Source organism: Amia ocellicauda, chromosome 8 (genome assembly GCF_036373705.1).
Source record: "Amia ocellicauda isolate fAmiCal2 chromosome 8, fAmiCal2.hap1, whole genome shotgun sequence".
NCBI classification, from domain to species: domain Eukaryota; kingdom Metazoa; phylum Chordata; class Actinopteri; order Amiiformes; family Amiidae; genus Amia; species Amia ocellicauda.
This window is the reverse complement of record NC_089857.1, coordinates 6547107-6564153: the sequence shown is the minus strand read 5'-3', so window position 1 is coordinate 6564153 and position 17047 is coordinate 6547107. Positions and strand designations below refer to the sequence as shown.

The 17047-nt window shown below is 39.8% G+C and overlaps 1 protein-coding gene across 2 annotated transcripts in view; it reads right to left on the bottom strand.

Annotated features, from left to right (window-relative positions):
• ssbp2b (single stranded DNA binding protein 2b) overlaps positions 1–17047 on the bottom strand; it is a 120592-nt gene that overhangs the window by 14051 nt on the left and 89494 nt on the right. The window contains exons 6-10 of one of the 2 annotated variants that reach the window (XM_066711902.1): positions 8246–8329; positions 5328–5387; positions 3972–4038; positions 3733–3803; positions 2628–2695 (exon numbers count right to left, since the gene is read on the bottom strand). In XM_066711902.1, the coding sequence (XP_066567999.1) occupies positions 2628–2695; positions 3733–3803; positions 3972–4038; positions 5328–5387; positions 8246–8329 (350 nt within the window). The remainder of the gene's footprint in view (positions 1–2627; positions 2696–3732; positions 3804–3971; positions 4039–5327; positions 5388–8245; positions 8330–17047) is intronic. The other variant, XM_066711903.1, reaches the window with a different exon arrangement.

Sequence of the window (17047 nt, the reverse complement as noted above, 5' to 3'; positions counted from 1 at the left end):
CTGTGGTGCGCTAAACACAGCCATCCTGCAACAGAACTGCCTTTGCATGAGTGGGAATATTCAATTCAATAATACAGTGGCAAGGATCTGTGCAATATGCTGCCACAAGCAAAACGCTTTTTGTTACATTAGCCTATAAATAATGAAAAAGACATATGTCTGAACATTTGGTATCTGACTAACATTGTCTCAGTGTTCTACAGCTTCTCTAATTTAGCATTTATAACCATGGAAGGACACTTCAGGACAGAAAAGATAGCAGTACAAATTGGCTGGAGCTACACATCACAGATTGAAAACATGCCACTTCCTGGGGTTCTGTAGAGTCAGGACATAAATGTGCATCGTAGAGCAAAAGGATGGCAAATGGTCACATTTAATAAATGTGCACCCCTCTTGAATTCAAGTGGTCTCAAGCTGGAGAGAAAAGCGCTAAATACACAAAGACCACAGCTTGTACAACACAGGTCAAGGGGATCGTTCCCATTTTAACATCTTTGCGCACCAGAAGCAGCTGTTTAACATGTGCAGCCAGTGCCAGAGAACCCGATGAGCCCATATATCATTTTCTCATCATGCAAACTGTGAGCCACTTTGCTCAAATGTTTCATTATTGCAATCCTAATTCACAAGGCAAATAAGAAATAAAGCCTCAACTTTTAAATAATCCAATCCATTTGTTAATTAAAAAGAGGGATTTATGTTTTATGTATGAAAATATGGCATCGTATATTTATTAATAAATAGTCACACGACTGCAAAAACACAATAAACAGTTAACACGAGTTTGTGTAATTAGGTTATTCTAAGATGTTCCGTCTTCTATCACAATGTAAGATTAACCTTCCCTGAGGAACAATTTATAGTTAAATACATACTTATATACATACACACACACATACAAATATACACTAACCTAAAGGATTATTAGGAACACCATACTAATACTGTGTTTGACCCCCTTTCGCCTTCAGAACTGCCTTAATTCTACGTGGCATTGATTCAACAAGGTGCTGAAAGCATTCTTTAGAAATGTTGGCCCATATTGATAGGATAGCATCTTGCAGTTGATGGAGATCTGTGGGATGCACATCCAGGGCACGAAGCTCCCGTTCCACCACATCCCAAAGATGCTCTATTGGGTTGAGATCTGGTGACTGTGGGGGCCAGTTTAGTACAGTGAACTCATTGTCATGTTCAAGAAACCAATTTGAAATGATTCGACCTTTGTGACATGGTGCATTATCCTGCTGGAAGTAGCCATCAGAGGATGGGTACATGGTGGTCATAAAGGGATGGACATGGTCAGAAACAATGCTCAGGTAGGCCGTGGCATTTAAACGATGCCCAGTTGGCACTAAGGGGCCTAAAGTGTGCAAAGAAAACATCCCCCACACCATTACACCACCACCACCAGCCTGCACAGTGGTAACAAGGCATGATGGATCCATGTTCTCATTCTGTTTACGCCAAATTCTGACTCTACCATCTGAATGTCTCAACAGAAATCGAGACTCATCAGACCAGGCAACATTTTTCCAGTCTTCAACTGTCCAATTTTGGTGAGCTTGTGCAAATTGTAGCCTCTTTTTCCTATTTGTAGTGGAGATGAGTGGTACCCGGTGGGGTCTTCTGCTGTTGTAGCCCATCCGCCTCAAGGTTGTACGTGTTGTGGCTTCACAAATGCTTTGCTGCATACCTCGGTTGTAACGAGTGGTTATTTCAGTCAAAGTTGCTCTTCTATCAGCTTGAATCAGTCGGCCCATTCTCCTCTGACCTCTAGCATCAACAAGGCATTTTCGCCCACAGGACTGCCGCATACTGGATGTTTTTCCCTTTTCACACCATTCTTTGTAAACCCTAGAAATGGTTGTGCGTGAAAATCCCAGTAACTGAGCAGATTGTGAAATACTCAGACCGGTCCGTCTGGCACCAACAACCATGCCACGTTCAAAATTGCTTAAATCACCTTTCTTTGCCATTCAGACATTCAGTTTGGAGTTCAGGAGATTGTCTTGACCAGGACCACACCCCTAAATGCATTGAAGCAACTGCCATGTGATTGGTTGATTAGATAATTGCATTAATGAGAAATTGAACAGGTGTTCCTAATAATCCTTTAGGTGAGTGTACATACATACACTAATTAACAGTTAAGTAAAGTCTTCTACAGTTGATAACCTCTTAAACAACTCGTTGTGTGAAAGTGAATGCTTCTATTTGTAAATCAATGATTCTGGACAGCAGTCTACATGACAGAACCAGCAGAGCTTGCTTAATCTGTTCAGTTGTGTGGGCACCATGCAAACCTACATTTTAAAATAGATTGCTGAAATGATGTGGCTTTAGATCATTAGACAACAACTGGGAACAGGAGATCAAGGCTAGTGTTCTGCCCCTGCACACCTGGAGAGGAGCTGTTACATTAAAGTGGCCAGATTAACGCCAGACTGTGAAAACTGCCATGTTTGATAGACAAATTCCTATAAGGGTATGAGAGACTTGTGTTAGCCTGCCAATATGTGGCATTTCTTTAAGTTCGAGAGGTAAGGATTCCAGCCTCCAAGATTCCTTCATTAAGATGCTTTTTTTGTTGTTGATGTAAGAAACGTTACAAACATACTCACATGTTCATCCCGGGCATCCCAGGCCCACCTAAAGCATTCAGAGGGGGCCTCATTGCACCTCCATAGCTCTGCAATGATAACCAAGGATCAGACTAACCACAAAAAATAAAGAAATAAAACCAGAGAGGAAGGGGGGGAGAAGGAAAGCGGGTTAATGATTTCTCCTGGAACATGGTCACTCAGGAAGCAGGGGCAAGGCACGATGATGGGCCGCACTGCAGCTCAGCTAGCACAGGGGCAGAGGCAGGGGACAGGTGGGGCAGTCAATCTAATCGGCACACCGTCAGATGCCAGTAGTGGAAAAGTGGAAAACACAAATGCTCTTTTTTTTTGTTGCTGTTGAGGTGAACACTGTTTGCTTAAGTACAGGGAAAGGTGGAATTTTTAGGAGATGGTTTATTCACACAAATTCACATTCACTCTTTTCTGTTTTAGCAGGCGGAGACTGAAAAGGGATTTGTTTTTCACAGGTATTATCAGGTGTATCAGACAAGGAAAAGATAGGGGCTAGGTGTGGCCAAGTTCAAATTCTTAAGAGGATTAAAAAACAAAAAAATGAAATTCACATTTTACTCATGATAAAAAAAGCAAAATGCAAACAAAAAAGCTATGGTACAGTGATGTTTTGGGTATGGCACAAGCAAAAACGCAGGTTCAAAACTCACTGTTGAATTAAAAAGGGCTTTGGAAAACAAACAGTATTGGAGCTTCTTCTAGGCAATTCATATTAAAATCAACGTAATCAACTTTGATAAACTTTTTTCACACTTTGGCCCCCGCTATTAGTGGTATTAAACTATTGATGACTGCCTCAATATGGCAACCATCACAGCTTTAACTGCATTTAACACACACACATGAACTCTTGAAGCATTTTGAATTATTTTCTTAATATTTTGATAAGAGTTTTTTATTTGAATTTGAGATTAGTGTGATAGGCTATTGACCAACAGAGGTTCATTGGCAGGTGTTTGGGAACCACTCCCGTATTAGATAAATGCACCCTCCAGGGACAAGTGCTTGAAGTGATACTCAATTGTGATGTGCGCAATCAGTGTTCCAAAGACTCCATGGAGATCATTGTTCTTTTCATCCAATCACATACCTGTGGCCCCAGTGGAACCATCCCTCTGGGAGGAGTCATCCTCTGCATAGCCCCGCCCATATTTGGATGCCCTGTTGAAGAAGGATTTCACAGTTTTTCTAGAAATTTGTGAAGGTTGACAGGGTATCAGATTTAAGAAAAAATGCTGATAAAGATATCAGATGTTTGTTAATCAGATGCTATTTAGTTACATTCCATATGATTACTGGAGAGAAAAATCACCCTTTCACAAGACTAACCTTGCTGCCTTGTGGGGTCCATTCCACTTGGTAAGAGTGGCTGATTCCCTGGGACTCCCCCAAGTGCCTAGACAGGTAAAAAAAAAATAATTATTGTTCTCAGTCTAAAAAACTAACTAACTCAGCTCTGGGTCTGCATGCAAATTTAAAACCATCTATTTTAAAAAATACAATACATCATAATTCATAGCTCAGATAGTTAATCAGTCTAATTAAGAACTTAATGTGTAGGAATCTCACTTATAATAATTGGACTGTGACAAGGCAAGAGATTTGTTCCCAATAAACAATTTCGTATTACATTTAAACTGCATTTTATCACCTGTGTAATTAAACATGATCTCTACATCCTCTTTATCACTATGTTCTATAAACTACTAGCTAGCTCTATCACAATATATTTTCCCAGACCATGTCATAGGTTATTACACATGTTGTTGGTGTTCTCCTAAAAGTGGCAGGGACAAGGGATCCTGCAAAACACCTTTACTGTTTCCTTCACAACGATTTATCTTCCACTAAAGATGTAGCAAGTGTTTAGCCTGTGTTTCTTTCAAGTCCCTGTCCTTATTTCATCATGAGAAGAACTGGGATGAAATAAAATCTGAAACAGCCGAGGACAATCAAGGCACTAATGCTTGACTGAACATGGCTGGAGATGCCAGAAATAAAATCAACAACACCGATTCCATTCATGGATGTCATTAAATCCTGGAATGTCTTACTGTGAGACAATGTTAAAAGGAGAAAAGTTTTGAATAACTGTATTAAAAAAACATGCTTTAATACAGACAACTGAACCAACAAATAGAGGATGCTGATAATTTAGTATTATTGCCCTGCAATAATCAAGACATTGATGCATATCCCAAAATGACAGCCACTGTACAGATATGAGCACAATTTGGCATGAAATCTCTACACGTCATCAATAAACAAAATATCTGAATGACAGTGACTGATAAGAAAGTATATATATCAGAAAAAAATATTCCTGAAGAACAGTTATTATTCAAATATAGACCATGACAGATGAAGTGTCATGAGGTAAGTGGTTTGTTAAAAAGATGGATTGGTTTTGAAACTTTGTAAAACACACTAACAAACCTAAAAACCATCCTAGCCCTGCACATATTTGTACCTAGCACAGTGACAAGCTATACTGACAGCACTGAATAGCGTCTAGATTCTGTGGCGGCAATTTCCATTGCTATTTATAAATCAGAAGGTCAGCCCCACAGCTGCTCGGAGTAGCCCCGATGTCTGCACACGCTCACACACACACAGATTGCAACTCTTGTCCGTGAGATTACACGTTTTCCCAGCGGCACCTCGGGGATGCAATGGGGCCCGTACCTGATTGGGTATTCTGAGGGGTGGTCTGGGACCTCCAGGGTAACGAGGTGACATGAATGGCTGTGGAGACAATCAGGAAGAAAACACATTACCAGCAGCTCAAAAAGGACGGCCTAAGAGAAAGAGGCTCCCCTCCAGAAGATATGTTTACGAAAAGGCTCTTCAAGGAAAATTTCAAATCAAGACAACGTTAAAAATAATTATTACAATGACTGAGAGAGGGGCATTTTGGTTGGTTTGGGCCTTTATTGCACAATTAAGGCAGATTCCCTTCAATATTAACCATTGAATTAGACTTTTTGGTGCATAAATCTTATATTTATGAACAGAGTGGACAGAATATAATATCTTGTTATTTAACTCATTAGTAAAGGTAGTTTGTTTTTATTTCTGTCCTCACATGTATGTCTCTGAGTTTAAATACTGTTAGTTTTTCCTTTTCATTTTTACGAGTCATTAGTATAATCACTTCCTTTGATTATGTCAAATATTCTGATAATCAAATGCTTTGACACCTCACTTTCATGTTTAGCATTGCTTTCCTGACCACATTTATCAAGCTTTCTCTACATTGATGTCTTCATACTTCAATACGAGGTCTACCGAGTACGATGTAAATCAAAGTTTGTACTATGTTGAAAATAACACAAAACGCACAAGGTCAATTTTTGGTCACTCAAAATGCAGAAGAGGTACATTAGGTCTCCAACTTGGTTATTATTCAGATATAATCATAGGTTTTGTACAAGGAGGAATTCTTGGCTTTGAACCTCCCACACCAAGGAAACAAAGAAAAGATAAAAGACGTAGACACATGGGGAGGATATTCCGTGTCAACCTTTTCACCTCTTTTATTGCTCTCTCTCTCTCTCTCAATTCTCAATACAGCAGCAAGAAGATCACATATTTCATGCGAGGTTTACACACCCACACTCAGGGAGAAAAAATCACAGTGCAAAAAGAGCAAAATAGATAGAGGTGCCGTAACCACTGAGGCTGAGAATTCCTTTATCTCCATTAAAGGCTTGTGACCAAACTGGATATCACGATGCACCCGGCATTCAGGAATACTTTTCATGAACTTCAAAATAGAAGTCACAAAACTAGACAAGAACAAGAAGTCACACAAGAACAGATCAAATGTGAGTGCGCTGTGATACCCGGGCATTATCATTGTAAAGCACAGTTTTCAGGCTAACTCCTTAACATTGCCTCACTGCTGAATAATGCTGATTTATGCAGGGGTTATATATGGACAACTTACAGTGACAGAAAGAGTCATATAAGTGGAACGCTGTAAACACAACCAAGTTTGATTAGCATCAAGGAGCAGGAGGAAAAACACACAGACGTTTCATATCGTTTCAGGTTTTATGAGCTGCAGGCTTGTGTTTTGGGTATTTCATGATACTGAATAAATCTACATAGACAAACATGGAGGCAAAATAATGTTTTAACATATACATAAATGTATTTTTTTGTTTAAATATTAAAGCACTGTATCTCCTCCATCTGTGAAGGTTAGCTTAACCCTGGACTGCAGTGCTGTGAGAGTTTCAGCAGCACCAACCACAAAGAAGTCCAGTCCATCTCCACATCTAAGTAGTCAATCTACTCATTTTAACACAATATTCAACTCCTTCAGCACAATTAGGCAATTTGTTTCAAGAAAATACCAAATGCACAACATCCAGTTCCCCATGCTTTTCCTGTCGGATTCCTGATATACACAATATTATCAATACCAACTAGAGCTTAATCTCTCTCTCTCTCTCTTTCATATACACAGTACTTTGATAAAAATTCCTACACCACCATTCCAGTCCACAATTACAGAACACACAATTAGATGGAGTGAGTTTTGAACAATAGAAGCAGCATGATTTGGCAAAAACTAAACTGCAAAAACCATGATTATATTAAATCGATTAGCCCCTCAAGAGCTGGGAACACTATAAGACACACATGTATAAACTTCAACAGAATCTTTTCATGGGTTTGGCATCACACTCTTGCATGTAGAAAATGGTTGCAAAGCAATATGATTACTTAATGATACATGTTGTGTATTTTATTTGCTTTCTTTTAATTACTAACAGATGTTTTTCCAAAGAGAAAGACAAAAAAACAACAACATACAGCGACTGTGGTTCCAGACCCAAACTGCTTGAAAGTAAAGTTCAGCAGGGCAGTGAAGTTCACAGAGACCGGTCACCAGTCGGAGCAGATTTTATTGAAAACCATTTGCTGTTCCCCTCCTGTAATTGCGTAATTCCTTTTCATAAGAAGTCTGATTACACAGTGGTGTAATTACCACCAGACACACACACACACACACATGCACAGAAGGGAATGTTTCACCGTGTGACCTCTGGAATCTACATGGGGGTGTGTCTCTCCGGGAGGAGCTGTCTGGGGTTTGGACAGGAGCCGCAGTGAGTGACCGCACTCCACAATTCACAACGCTGGCGCTGTCTCTCCTCCTCATTAGCAGCACAGATCATGCAGTTACTCCAGCTCATGTGCCTCTATTACCAATGCGGTACTAAAAATTCTCCAACCCATCAAAAACGGAGTAAGCCCAGATTGCAGAATATGATAGAAAAAGCCGGTTTTGCTTTGTTTTCTTTATATTACTCAGAAAGGCAGGCGTGTAGTAAATGCAAATAAGAGATGTTGTTTCTCGTTTTCTGTGAACATCACAGATGCATTTGTGAAATGAGAAAAAGCTCCGTAACGTAAAAAAAACTCACATATACATTTCGATTGATATGATATATGTTCCGAGACACTCATATAAGTGTATATCCAGATGTGTATTCCCACTGATTGTATTTTTGGAAATAACAATGAAGATATTTGTCTGGTCTGTGTGCCATGTCACTGTGTGCCCTACAGTGGCAGTCTATTGTTATTACCTGAGTGTGGGGGCCCATCATGGGGTTGCTGGGGTTGTGAGGTGGAGGCTGTGCATGTGGTGATGGCTGTGAACCGGGAGGTCCCTACGGAGAAAAGGAAATCCACAAATTACAACACAGTAAGGCCGCGGCTGTAATCACCGAAACTGCAGCTGTACTGGTCTGGAAATGGCCAAGAAGCCTCAGGGATGACCTCTGGATTGCTCTTTGCTTGTTCCAGAGAAAACTGAATGTTTGTACTTGCTAGAGTATCTGAATTTTGTTGTAATCCATTTTCAAGCTTTAATCAGATTTATTTATTATGTGGAATTCGTTCCTGCTTGTACTTCAGGTTATGAATGGATTGTGGTGACAAGATCTAATAATCCATATGAATCCATAAGAACCGAATGTGTAGTTAGTCAGTAAATTAACACTTGACCATACACAAGTACACTGTATGCAAATATTCCTTTTCTTTGCGAGTTACATAAAAGCAACTGCAGCTGAGTCCATATTTTACGGTTATCGGGGGAAGTCTTGAAGGGCTTAAAAAGCTCATGGAATTCCAGTTGACAAGCCAGGAATAGTCAGGTCATCAAGAGATGGCTGGCCAGGATCCACAGTCTGTCCAGGATGGATACCATGTAAGGGAAACATCATCTCTGGGTCATCTGCCCATAGGCTCACCGTGATGACTGAAAGTCTCCAGAATCTCCACATGGACACTGGATGTACACAGAACACTATCTCATGTCCCCTGGGACATTTGACCAACATATCCTAATGGTCCTAATGACATTGATTTTAGAGGATATACATTCTTTCGCAGACCTCTCAGCTCACCTGAGGTTTGTTGTACCAAGGTGAGGATTTATTTTTTTCATTCGGTTATGATAATGTGGGTTGGTTACTCCACACCAGTAAAACCAATAAATGCCAAACAAACAAACAAACAAAAACAACAACTACAAGAGCAGCTGTTAACTGGTCTGCTTCTCCATAGTTCTGAAATCCTCTTCACTCTGTAGTACTTGTTTTCCCGTACCTTAAGTGCTTTCCAAGTCTCATGAACAGCCAAAGATTTATTAGACTGTCTTGCTGTTAAAGCTTGGATGGGGGGGATTTATTTTTTTCCTGAAACAAAGAGGAATGCCAATCTTACTACTGAGAGCAAACAGGCAATTAGGTAAGATATCTGAAGTCTTGATTCAAATATAAATTATGGATTACTGCCAAAATACTTAAATGAAAACGACAATGGATATTCTCAGTCTACCAAAGACTAACTATTTATAACTGCTTTGTTTAAAAAAAAAAACTGGAATTGCTCCGAGATCACTTGTTATGAAATTCAGATCAGAATTTCAGAAAGTCTTACATTCCTTTAAAAAAACAGAGGAAGCTTCTGATTAACTTGGAAAATAGCTGAACTGTAACATAGTAATGCAGAACCCATTTCCAAAATATGTAACAAAAAAATAGAAACGCATTTTTTCCCAAAACAGTACATTCTACAACCCAAGCCTTTCTTTTCAATCACATCTGCCTAGACAAATGACTGCTACAATGAGCATAATAAAAGTGAAACCTTTCCATGATTACTTGGAAACATAATAACATAATATCACCCCATAACTTGATTTTTTTTTTTTATAATAATGTGAACAATAAATAATTCAGTACTAATTGTATAAAAACAGAGCTGCAATGAGTTTTAGCACAGCCTATAAGATCCCTGCCATTCTCTTCAAAACACTGAAGAGACCATCGCCCATATTTATAGCTTATATTAAATGCTCACAGGAAAGAACAAACAAAACAATCCAGCAGCATTATAGTACAGTACAGTACACTGCACACAGTTAAAAAATCTTTAAGTGAAGGCCCAAAAATCTTAAAATTGTGTTTAAGTTACAAAGTGCAAGTACTAGTGTACATTCACCTAGCCAGCCAGCCAGCCAGCCAGCAAAACCAATATATGAAGCTAGCAACAATAACAGGCAAATGTCAGGAATAAACAAGAGAATTAGCTCAGGAGCTGTGGCAGGCTGCCATCACAGAGGTTTAATCTATGTTGAGTGGGCACCGCCAGCTGTCCTATTAACCCCTTATGTCATTGGATTATTATGCAGTCCTGCACTGCATACAGGTCGCAAAGCAGTATAAAACACAGCCTTATTATGTTGAGCACACACTGTATAACCTCATTTCCAATTAGACTGGAAAAACAAGAGGTCAATACTGCTGTTCCTCCTCTTTCTTTCTTTAACACTGGGTAAATACAATACTTTGATATCTAATTCAAGCACGGACTTTAATCTAGTCCAGCATAACCACTGCCAACGTGCCTTTAACACATTTCAAGATATCGCACTGCGACTTGGCTACAGGGTGGCCAGACATCAAGCAAAGGGTTGACTGTTCAAAAACGTTTTCATTCTAGCTCATCCATTGTCTCATTAAAAACAGAGTTCACTTCAGTTTCTCTCCAGTCACATGTCCAACAACATGTCAGTTTTTTATTCTCCCTTCAGCCCCCCAGCCATGATCATGAGATATGTGAATGAATGGTGTTTGTGACGTATGAGAGACCAGTTCACTGCCACTGGGACTTCCCGGGAATGCTGGACATCTTTCGGAAGAAAGATCTAGGACTGGCCAGTCAACGTGGCAGAGAGCAATCAACACCTGCCAGAGTCGTGCTGAAGCCAAGCTGATTTAGAGGTCTTACCCAGAGGTTCCTATGACCGGACAGACCTGTCACAGCAGGGAAAACGGTTGAGTGGCATACTGCTGCCCTGACCTTCCCCTACACATGTGAAGAGTCCAAGGCCAGTGCAAATGTTTTTCCCTCAAAACAACCACATGGATTCTTTAAATGTAATGAACTGGGTTTTATGGGAATTGAGCAGCCTGAAAACCATCATCACTGGATCTCTGCAGCAACTCAACCAAGCAATTATCGATTTGTCGCTTTCATCAAAATAGAAATGTGAAACAAAGACCCATAACTGAGACCCTTTATACAGAAGTTCATAATTTCTCTCTCTTATACCATAAGCAGGACACTTTATTACAGCAATAACACCTTATATTCATATTTTGGTATATAAAATCATACAATTACCTTTAATTGAAAATAAAAAGCAGGAACTGAGCAGGAAAATATAGTGAAAACAAGAATGATACCGCTGTTATCGAGTAGCTGTAATTTGGCCTGTTCATCTTTATGTTCCTGTAAAGACCAACCGCAATGCAACCTCCCACCTCCCTAGTGTCCATACCCAGAGAGCGAGCATGTTAAAGATCTACAGATGACTGTAATTTGTTCACCTGGCCCTGGGGCTGAGGAAAAATGTCTGCAAAATCTCTTTAAATTATTCATGCTGAGGAGTCATTTAAAGAATATATATTAAGAAGAGCCATTTATCATCTTCTAGATTCTGGAAAAACACAAAAGACGTTTATGTGCAGGCCTTTAGAAGAAGAAAAATTCTGCAACGCTAAAGTAAAAGTACTTTAGTAAGCCTCACTGTTCTGTTCTGTAAGTGATTAATCACACTACAGGATCCCCTCTTGAAAAGACAGAACATTTTAACATTATAGTTGCTTACACGAGGGGTTATTCTGACACACAAATGTAATATGTGTTCTGAAAAAGTAATAATTCCTTCCTTATAGTTTATGCCCTATTATCTGACCGGAGAACATTGGGAAATCAGAGTATAGTTTCTCCTGTTAATAGAAATTACAGAGCATTTAAACATGTTAAAACAGATTAACAAAACCCCAAGCAATTTAAATAGCATTTAAAAAATCTTCACATACTTATCAAAGTCAAATCTACAATACGGATTATTTTAATTTTATGCAAACACAAAAGAAAGAAAAACTACACTACTCCAGCCCAGTCTTGACCACACTAAAGATTCGCTCCATAGCCCTGGTCCTCATCTGTGATGGGTTATAGGTGAAGTTGGGTTCAGTACCAGCATCAGTTTTCACAGATGTAAAGGATAGCCACAACATACACTCACCTAAAGGATTATTAGGAACACCATACTAATACTGTGTTTGACCCCCTTTCGCCTTCAGAACTGCCTTAATTCTACGTGGCATTGATTCAACAAGGTGCTGAAAGCATTCTTTAGAAATGTTGGCCCATATTGATAGGATAGCATCTTGCAGTTGATGGAGATTTGTGGGATGCACATCCAGGGCACGAAGCTCCCGTTCCACCACATCCCAAAGATGCTCTATTGGGTTGAGATCTGGTGACTGTGGGGGCCAGTTTAGTACAGTGAACTCATTGTCATGTTCAAGAAACCAATTTGAAATGACTCGACCTTTGTGACATGGTGCATTATCCTGCTGGAAGTAGCCATCAGAGGATGGGAACATGGTGGTCATAAAGGGATGGACATGGTCAGAAACAATGCTCAGGTAGGCCGTGGCATTTAAACGATGCCCAATTGGCACTAAGGGGCCTAAAGTGTGCCAAGAAAACATCCCCCACACCATTACACCACCACCACCAGCCTGCACAGTGGTAACAAGGCATGATGGATCCATGTTCTCATTCTGTTTACGCCAAATTCTGACTCTACCATCTGAATGTCTCAACAGAAATCGAGACTCATCAGACCAGGCAACATTTTTCCAGTCTTCAACTGTCCAATTTTGGTGAGCTTGTGCAAATTGTAGCCTCTTTTTCCTATTTGTAGTGGAGATGAGTGGTGACCGGTGGGGTCTTCTGCTGTTGTAGCCCATCCGCCTCAAGGTTGTACGTGTTGTGGCTTCACAAATGCTTTGCTGCATACCTCGGTTGTAACGAGTGGTTATTTCAGTCAAAGTTGCTCTTCTATCAGCTTGAATCAGTCGGCCCATTCTCCTCTGACCTCTAGCATCAACAAGGCATTTTCGCCCACAGGACTGCCGCATACTGGATGTTTTTCCCTTTTCACACCATTCTTTGTAAACCCTAGAAATGGTTGTGCGTGAAAATCCCAGTAACTGAGCAGATTGTGAAATACTCAGACCGGCCCGTCTGGCACCAACAACCATGCCACGCTCAAAATTGCTTAAATCACCTTTCTTTCCCATTCAGACATTCAGTTTGGAGTTCAGGAGATTGTCTTGACCAGGACCACACCCCTAAATGCATTGAGGCAACTGCCATGTGATTGGTTGGTTAGATAATTGCATTAATGAGAAATTGAACAGGTGTTCCTAATAATCCTTTAGGTGAGTGTATATAATTGAAATAATAATAAATGCATTCAATATCTCATATCAACTTTTATGCAACACAATTACACAAAAGATCAAGGTATTGAAGAATTTAAAACAAAGCGGGTACAAATCAGAATAAAGGCAGGAATGTCAGAGTGGAATGTAGGTTTTGAGTTGATTTGAATATATATATATATATATATATATATATATATATATATCAGCAGTGTCCCATCAGTTACGCATTCCTTAACAATTTCAAGCAGGTATACTTGCCTAATAATCATATTGCTTTTCTTTCAGCTGGTTAAATCAAACCTGAAGTGAAATTTATTTTAAGACTTGTACGTCAAGCATGCTTTAAGGAAAATTTCTCTGGGTGGCAGGTTCCGGGACATCTTTTAGACCATCCAGTAGCTCAATAATTGTGTGGTTGGCGAGTCTGTACCTGTTCCTGATTTGTCCCTTTTGATTTTGGGAAGGTCACATTTTTTCCTCAAATTTAAAGGGATTGCATCTAACCAATGCTATAAGTGACGCTAATGTTGGCGGCTTTGGTACATCACATTTTAATAAAGGTTACACCTCATTTTACACCATCTTCAGCCCATTCTTGCGGCTTTTGCAGAATTGCCCCAAAACTACTTAATTATACAGGGAAATTATTCCTGCAAAACAGTTCTTTAAACCACACAAAAATCATTTTGCTTGTTTTTTTTGCATTCAGATTTTTTTTTCTTCTCTCTCTCCTTTCTGTTAGCTTGCCGCCACTTGCTTTGGGATGTAAAAATACATCTGATGCAGGGAATTCAAATCAACACAGGTCTTTCATTAAAATAGATGATTTTAGAAAAAGGTTATTTTCCCTCCAACACTTTGAAGTGTACCTACAAATGATCTCAACATGACTGCATATGGACATATGTGCTTCATGTGAAACGCTTTTATTTTACATTGATGAGAGGAGAGTGTTACAATAATTCATTTCCCCAGTAATAATACAATTGTTTAAACCCATAAGATCATTTTTGAAAATGTTCTTGAGCATTCCTTCTAGTGAGACATGAAGGAAGCACAGGACACTATATAACTGTTGTATAGTGTAAAAACACACATACCACAAGTGAGTGAGGTCTGTTTCTTCACCCATATTTCAGGTTTTGGGTCTGTAGTAGCAGGTTTGAAAGAGAGCTGAGAGAGGGAATGAGGCCGTGCTTTTGTCCACTAGCAAACTCAGTATTCTGCGGACACCTCCTGCCACTGCCTGCTTCTCCAATAAATTTTTTCATGGCTTCTTCCGTAATGCCTCCCAGTCTCCTGCACTGGGTAGCTGGAGGAACACAAATTCCAGCCCTGTCTCTCAATGACTGCCATGAGCTCACCAATGACCACTGTAAATAGCTCCCCGGTGGCCAGTTTGGAAGATTTATATCTATTGCACATTCTCCCAGGATGGGGGAAGTCTCTAAGTCTGCAGCACAAGCCGATTTTGCTCAAAGAGCACCATTCATGCACTCTGGATTATGTATTTTTTAAATTCAATACATTTAAAAAGAATGTATTGCACAGTGCAGAGGTACAAAATAAACAAAACAGTCCATTACTGTATAACAGAATTGCTTGTAAAATGCACATCTTTAAAGCCACAATTTCACATTATAATACTGAAATACAAAATTATGTTAGAAGATAATTTTCTTCTTCCAGGGGGTCTCTGGGAGTGGAGGCTGCAGTGTGCGCACAGTATGTACCGTCCGTCGCTTTGAATGGGAGACAGTAAACATTTATCAGCATTAGCTCCTGGTTTATTTGACCATGAGTAACCAGTTGCTTTAGCTCTGTAGGAAAATAAATACCTGCAACACTCACAGATTCATAAATTATCAAATGAGAGGCTTCTGGGTTGCCTTAACTCCTCAACTTCATACGGTAAGAAAAACGCATTACAGAATAGAAATTAACTAAACTGATGCACCCATGCAGTGTGTGCAATGTGAGCATCTGGTAAGACCCTCCGTCACAGGGTTAGTAAGCTCAAACGGTGAGAACTGGCACATAATGTGCTGTACTTCTGTGACACGGAATATTAATACACTGGAATTATTTTTGTCACAAGTGGGCAGGCTTTGCAGACTATGATCTTGCTTATGCTGCCAATTTTGTGCAATTTAGTATTAAGGCGTGGTAGCCTCAATTGACTCTAGATACTCACCACATGTAGCTTTGAATTGGTACGAAGGAAAATGAAAGACATGTTCTGGGGAGGTTCTCCCTGAATTATGAGCAGCTGAGATTAACCCCAGACAAACTTTGCTTTTATCACAGGGGATAAGGCTGTACAAATGAACACATAAATATTACACAATAAAAACCAAAGCTGAGGTGTCCCATTAGTTTGCAGACTAGACATGTAGGTTTAAACCCTGTAGCTCCTCTCCATCCTAAAGTCTGAGTTTCTTGAGGGAGTGTGGTTTGCCCAACATGTCTGTAAATTGCCTTTTCCCAATCTGCATAATCCTATTGCATACCCGTTGCTCTCTCCCTCTCCAGGCCCCTCACTTGTCATCTCCAATCGCACAATGACAAAACCCACAGTTCTAATATAAAGTATTTATGTACAGTATGATGGATTACATGATGGCTTTTGGGTGAAGGTATAAATGCAGTTTAAGTGATATTAAGTTATGCTGGTTAAAACAAATTAGGCTAATTATATCATTTGCAAAAAAGGATGTAAAAGCTTACAAACAATTTGTGTAACTTGAACTTGCAGCCCTCTATTAGTTATGCCATGCCGGTCTTTGCAGTGAAGGCTTTCTGTAACTGTTTCACACACCACTGCAGAGTTTCCACACAGAGCTGAATGGGACTGTACAGGTAAAGTGCCAGCCAGTGTGTCCTGCTGTTCAATTGACAGGGGTCTGAAGAAACATCCATAAGTTAAAGCTGTCAAAGAACAAAAAATACAGTTGTCAATACCGTAGTCTGAACCAAGCGGTTAAGACAATTAGGCTGGAAGGGGGAAAAACAATCCAAATAATAATGAAGTCATTATCACGTGAACTCAACAAGTGTACGCCATTTCCCAGAAAAAGAGGGAGAACCGAGAGATTGACCAACAGACATCTGAAGTGCGAAAGATCAGAGGAAACGGCAACATAAACAGGAACATGAGAGTCATTTTGGTTAGAAAAGGACCGGGGGAAAGTAAGAGTGATCTCTATAAAACTGAAAACAGTCATTTCAAATCGGAGGCAGGCAGCAAGATGCCTAGAGACAGGAAACATTCAGATGTTATGCCACACATGATGATGTGAGAGATCCCACCCAGATGATAAGGTTCTGAAGTGATCTCCATTGTTCTATATCACAAAGTTAGGACTGCTTGTAGTACAGTTGTGGATCTTACATTCTAGGCTACACATTCTAGAAAAATAAGAATACGTTCACCCAGCTGGCAATCAGACTAAGTACAGTCTATGTGCTTTGTCAAGTTCTCTGAATCATGAGAGAAGAATTTTGGCCTACAGTACTAAATAGTCCCTGTACTGCAGCAGTTATAAAACTGCAGAACTATACTAGGATATG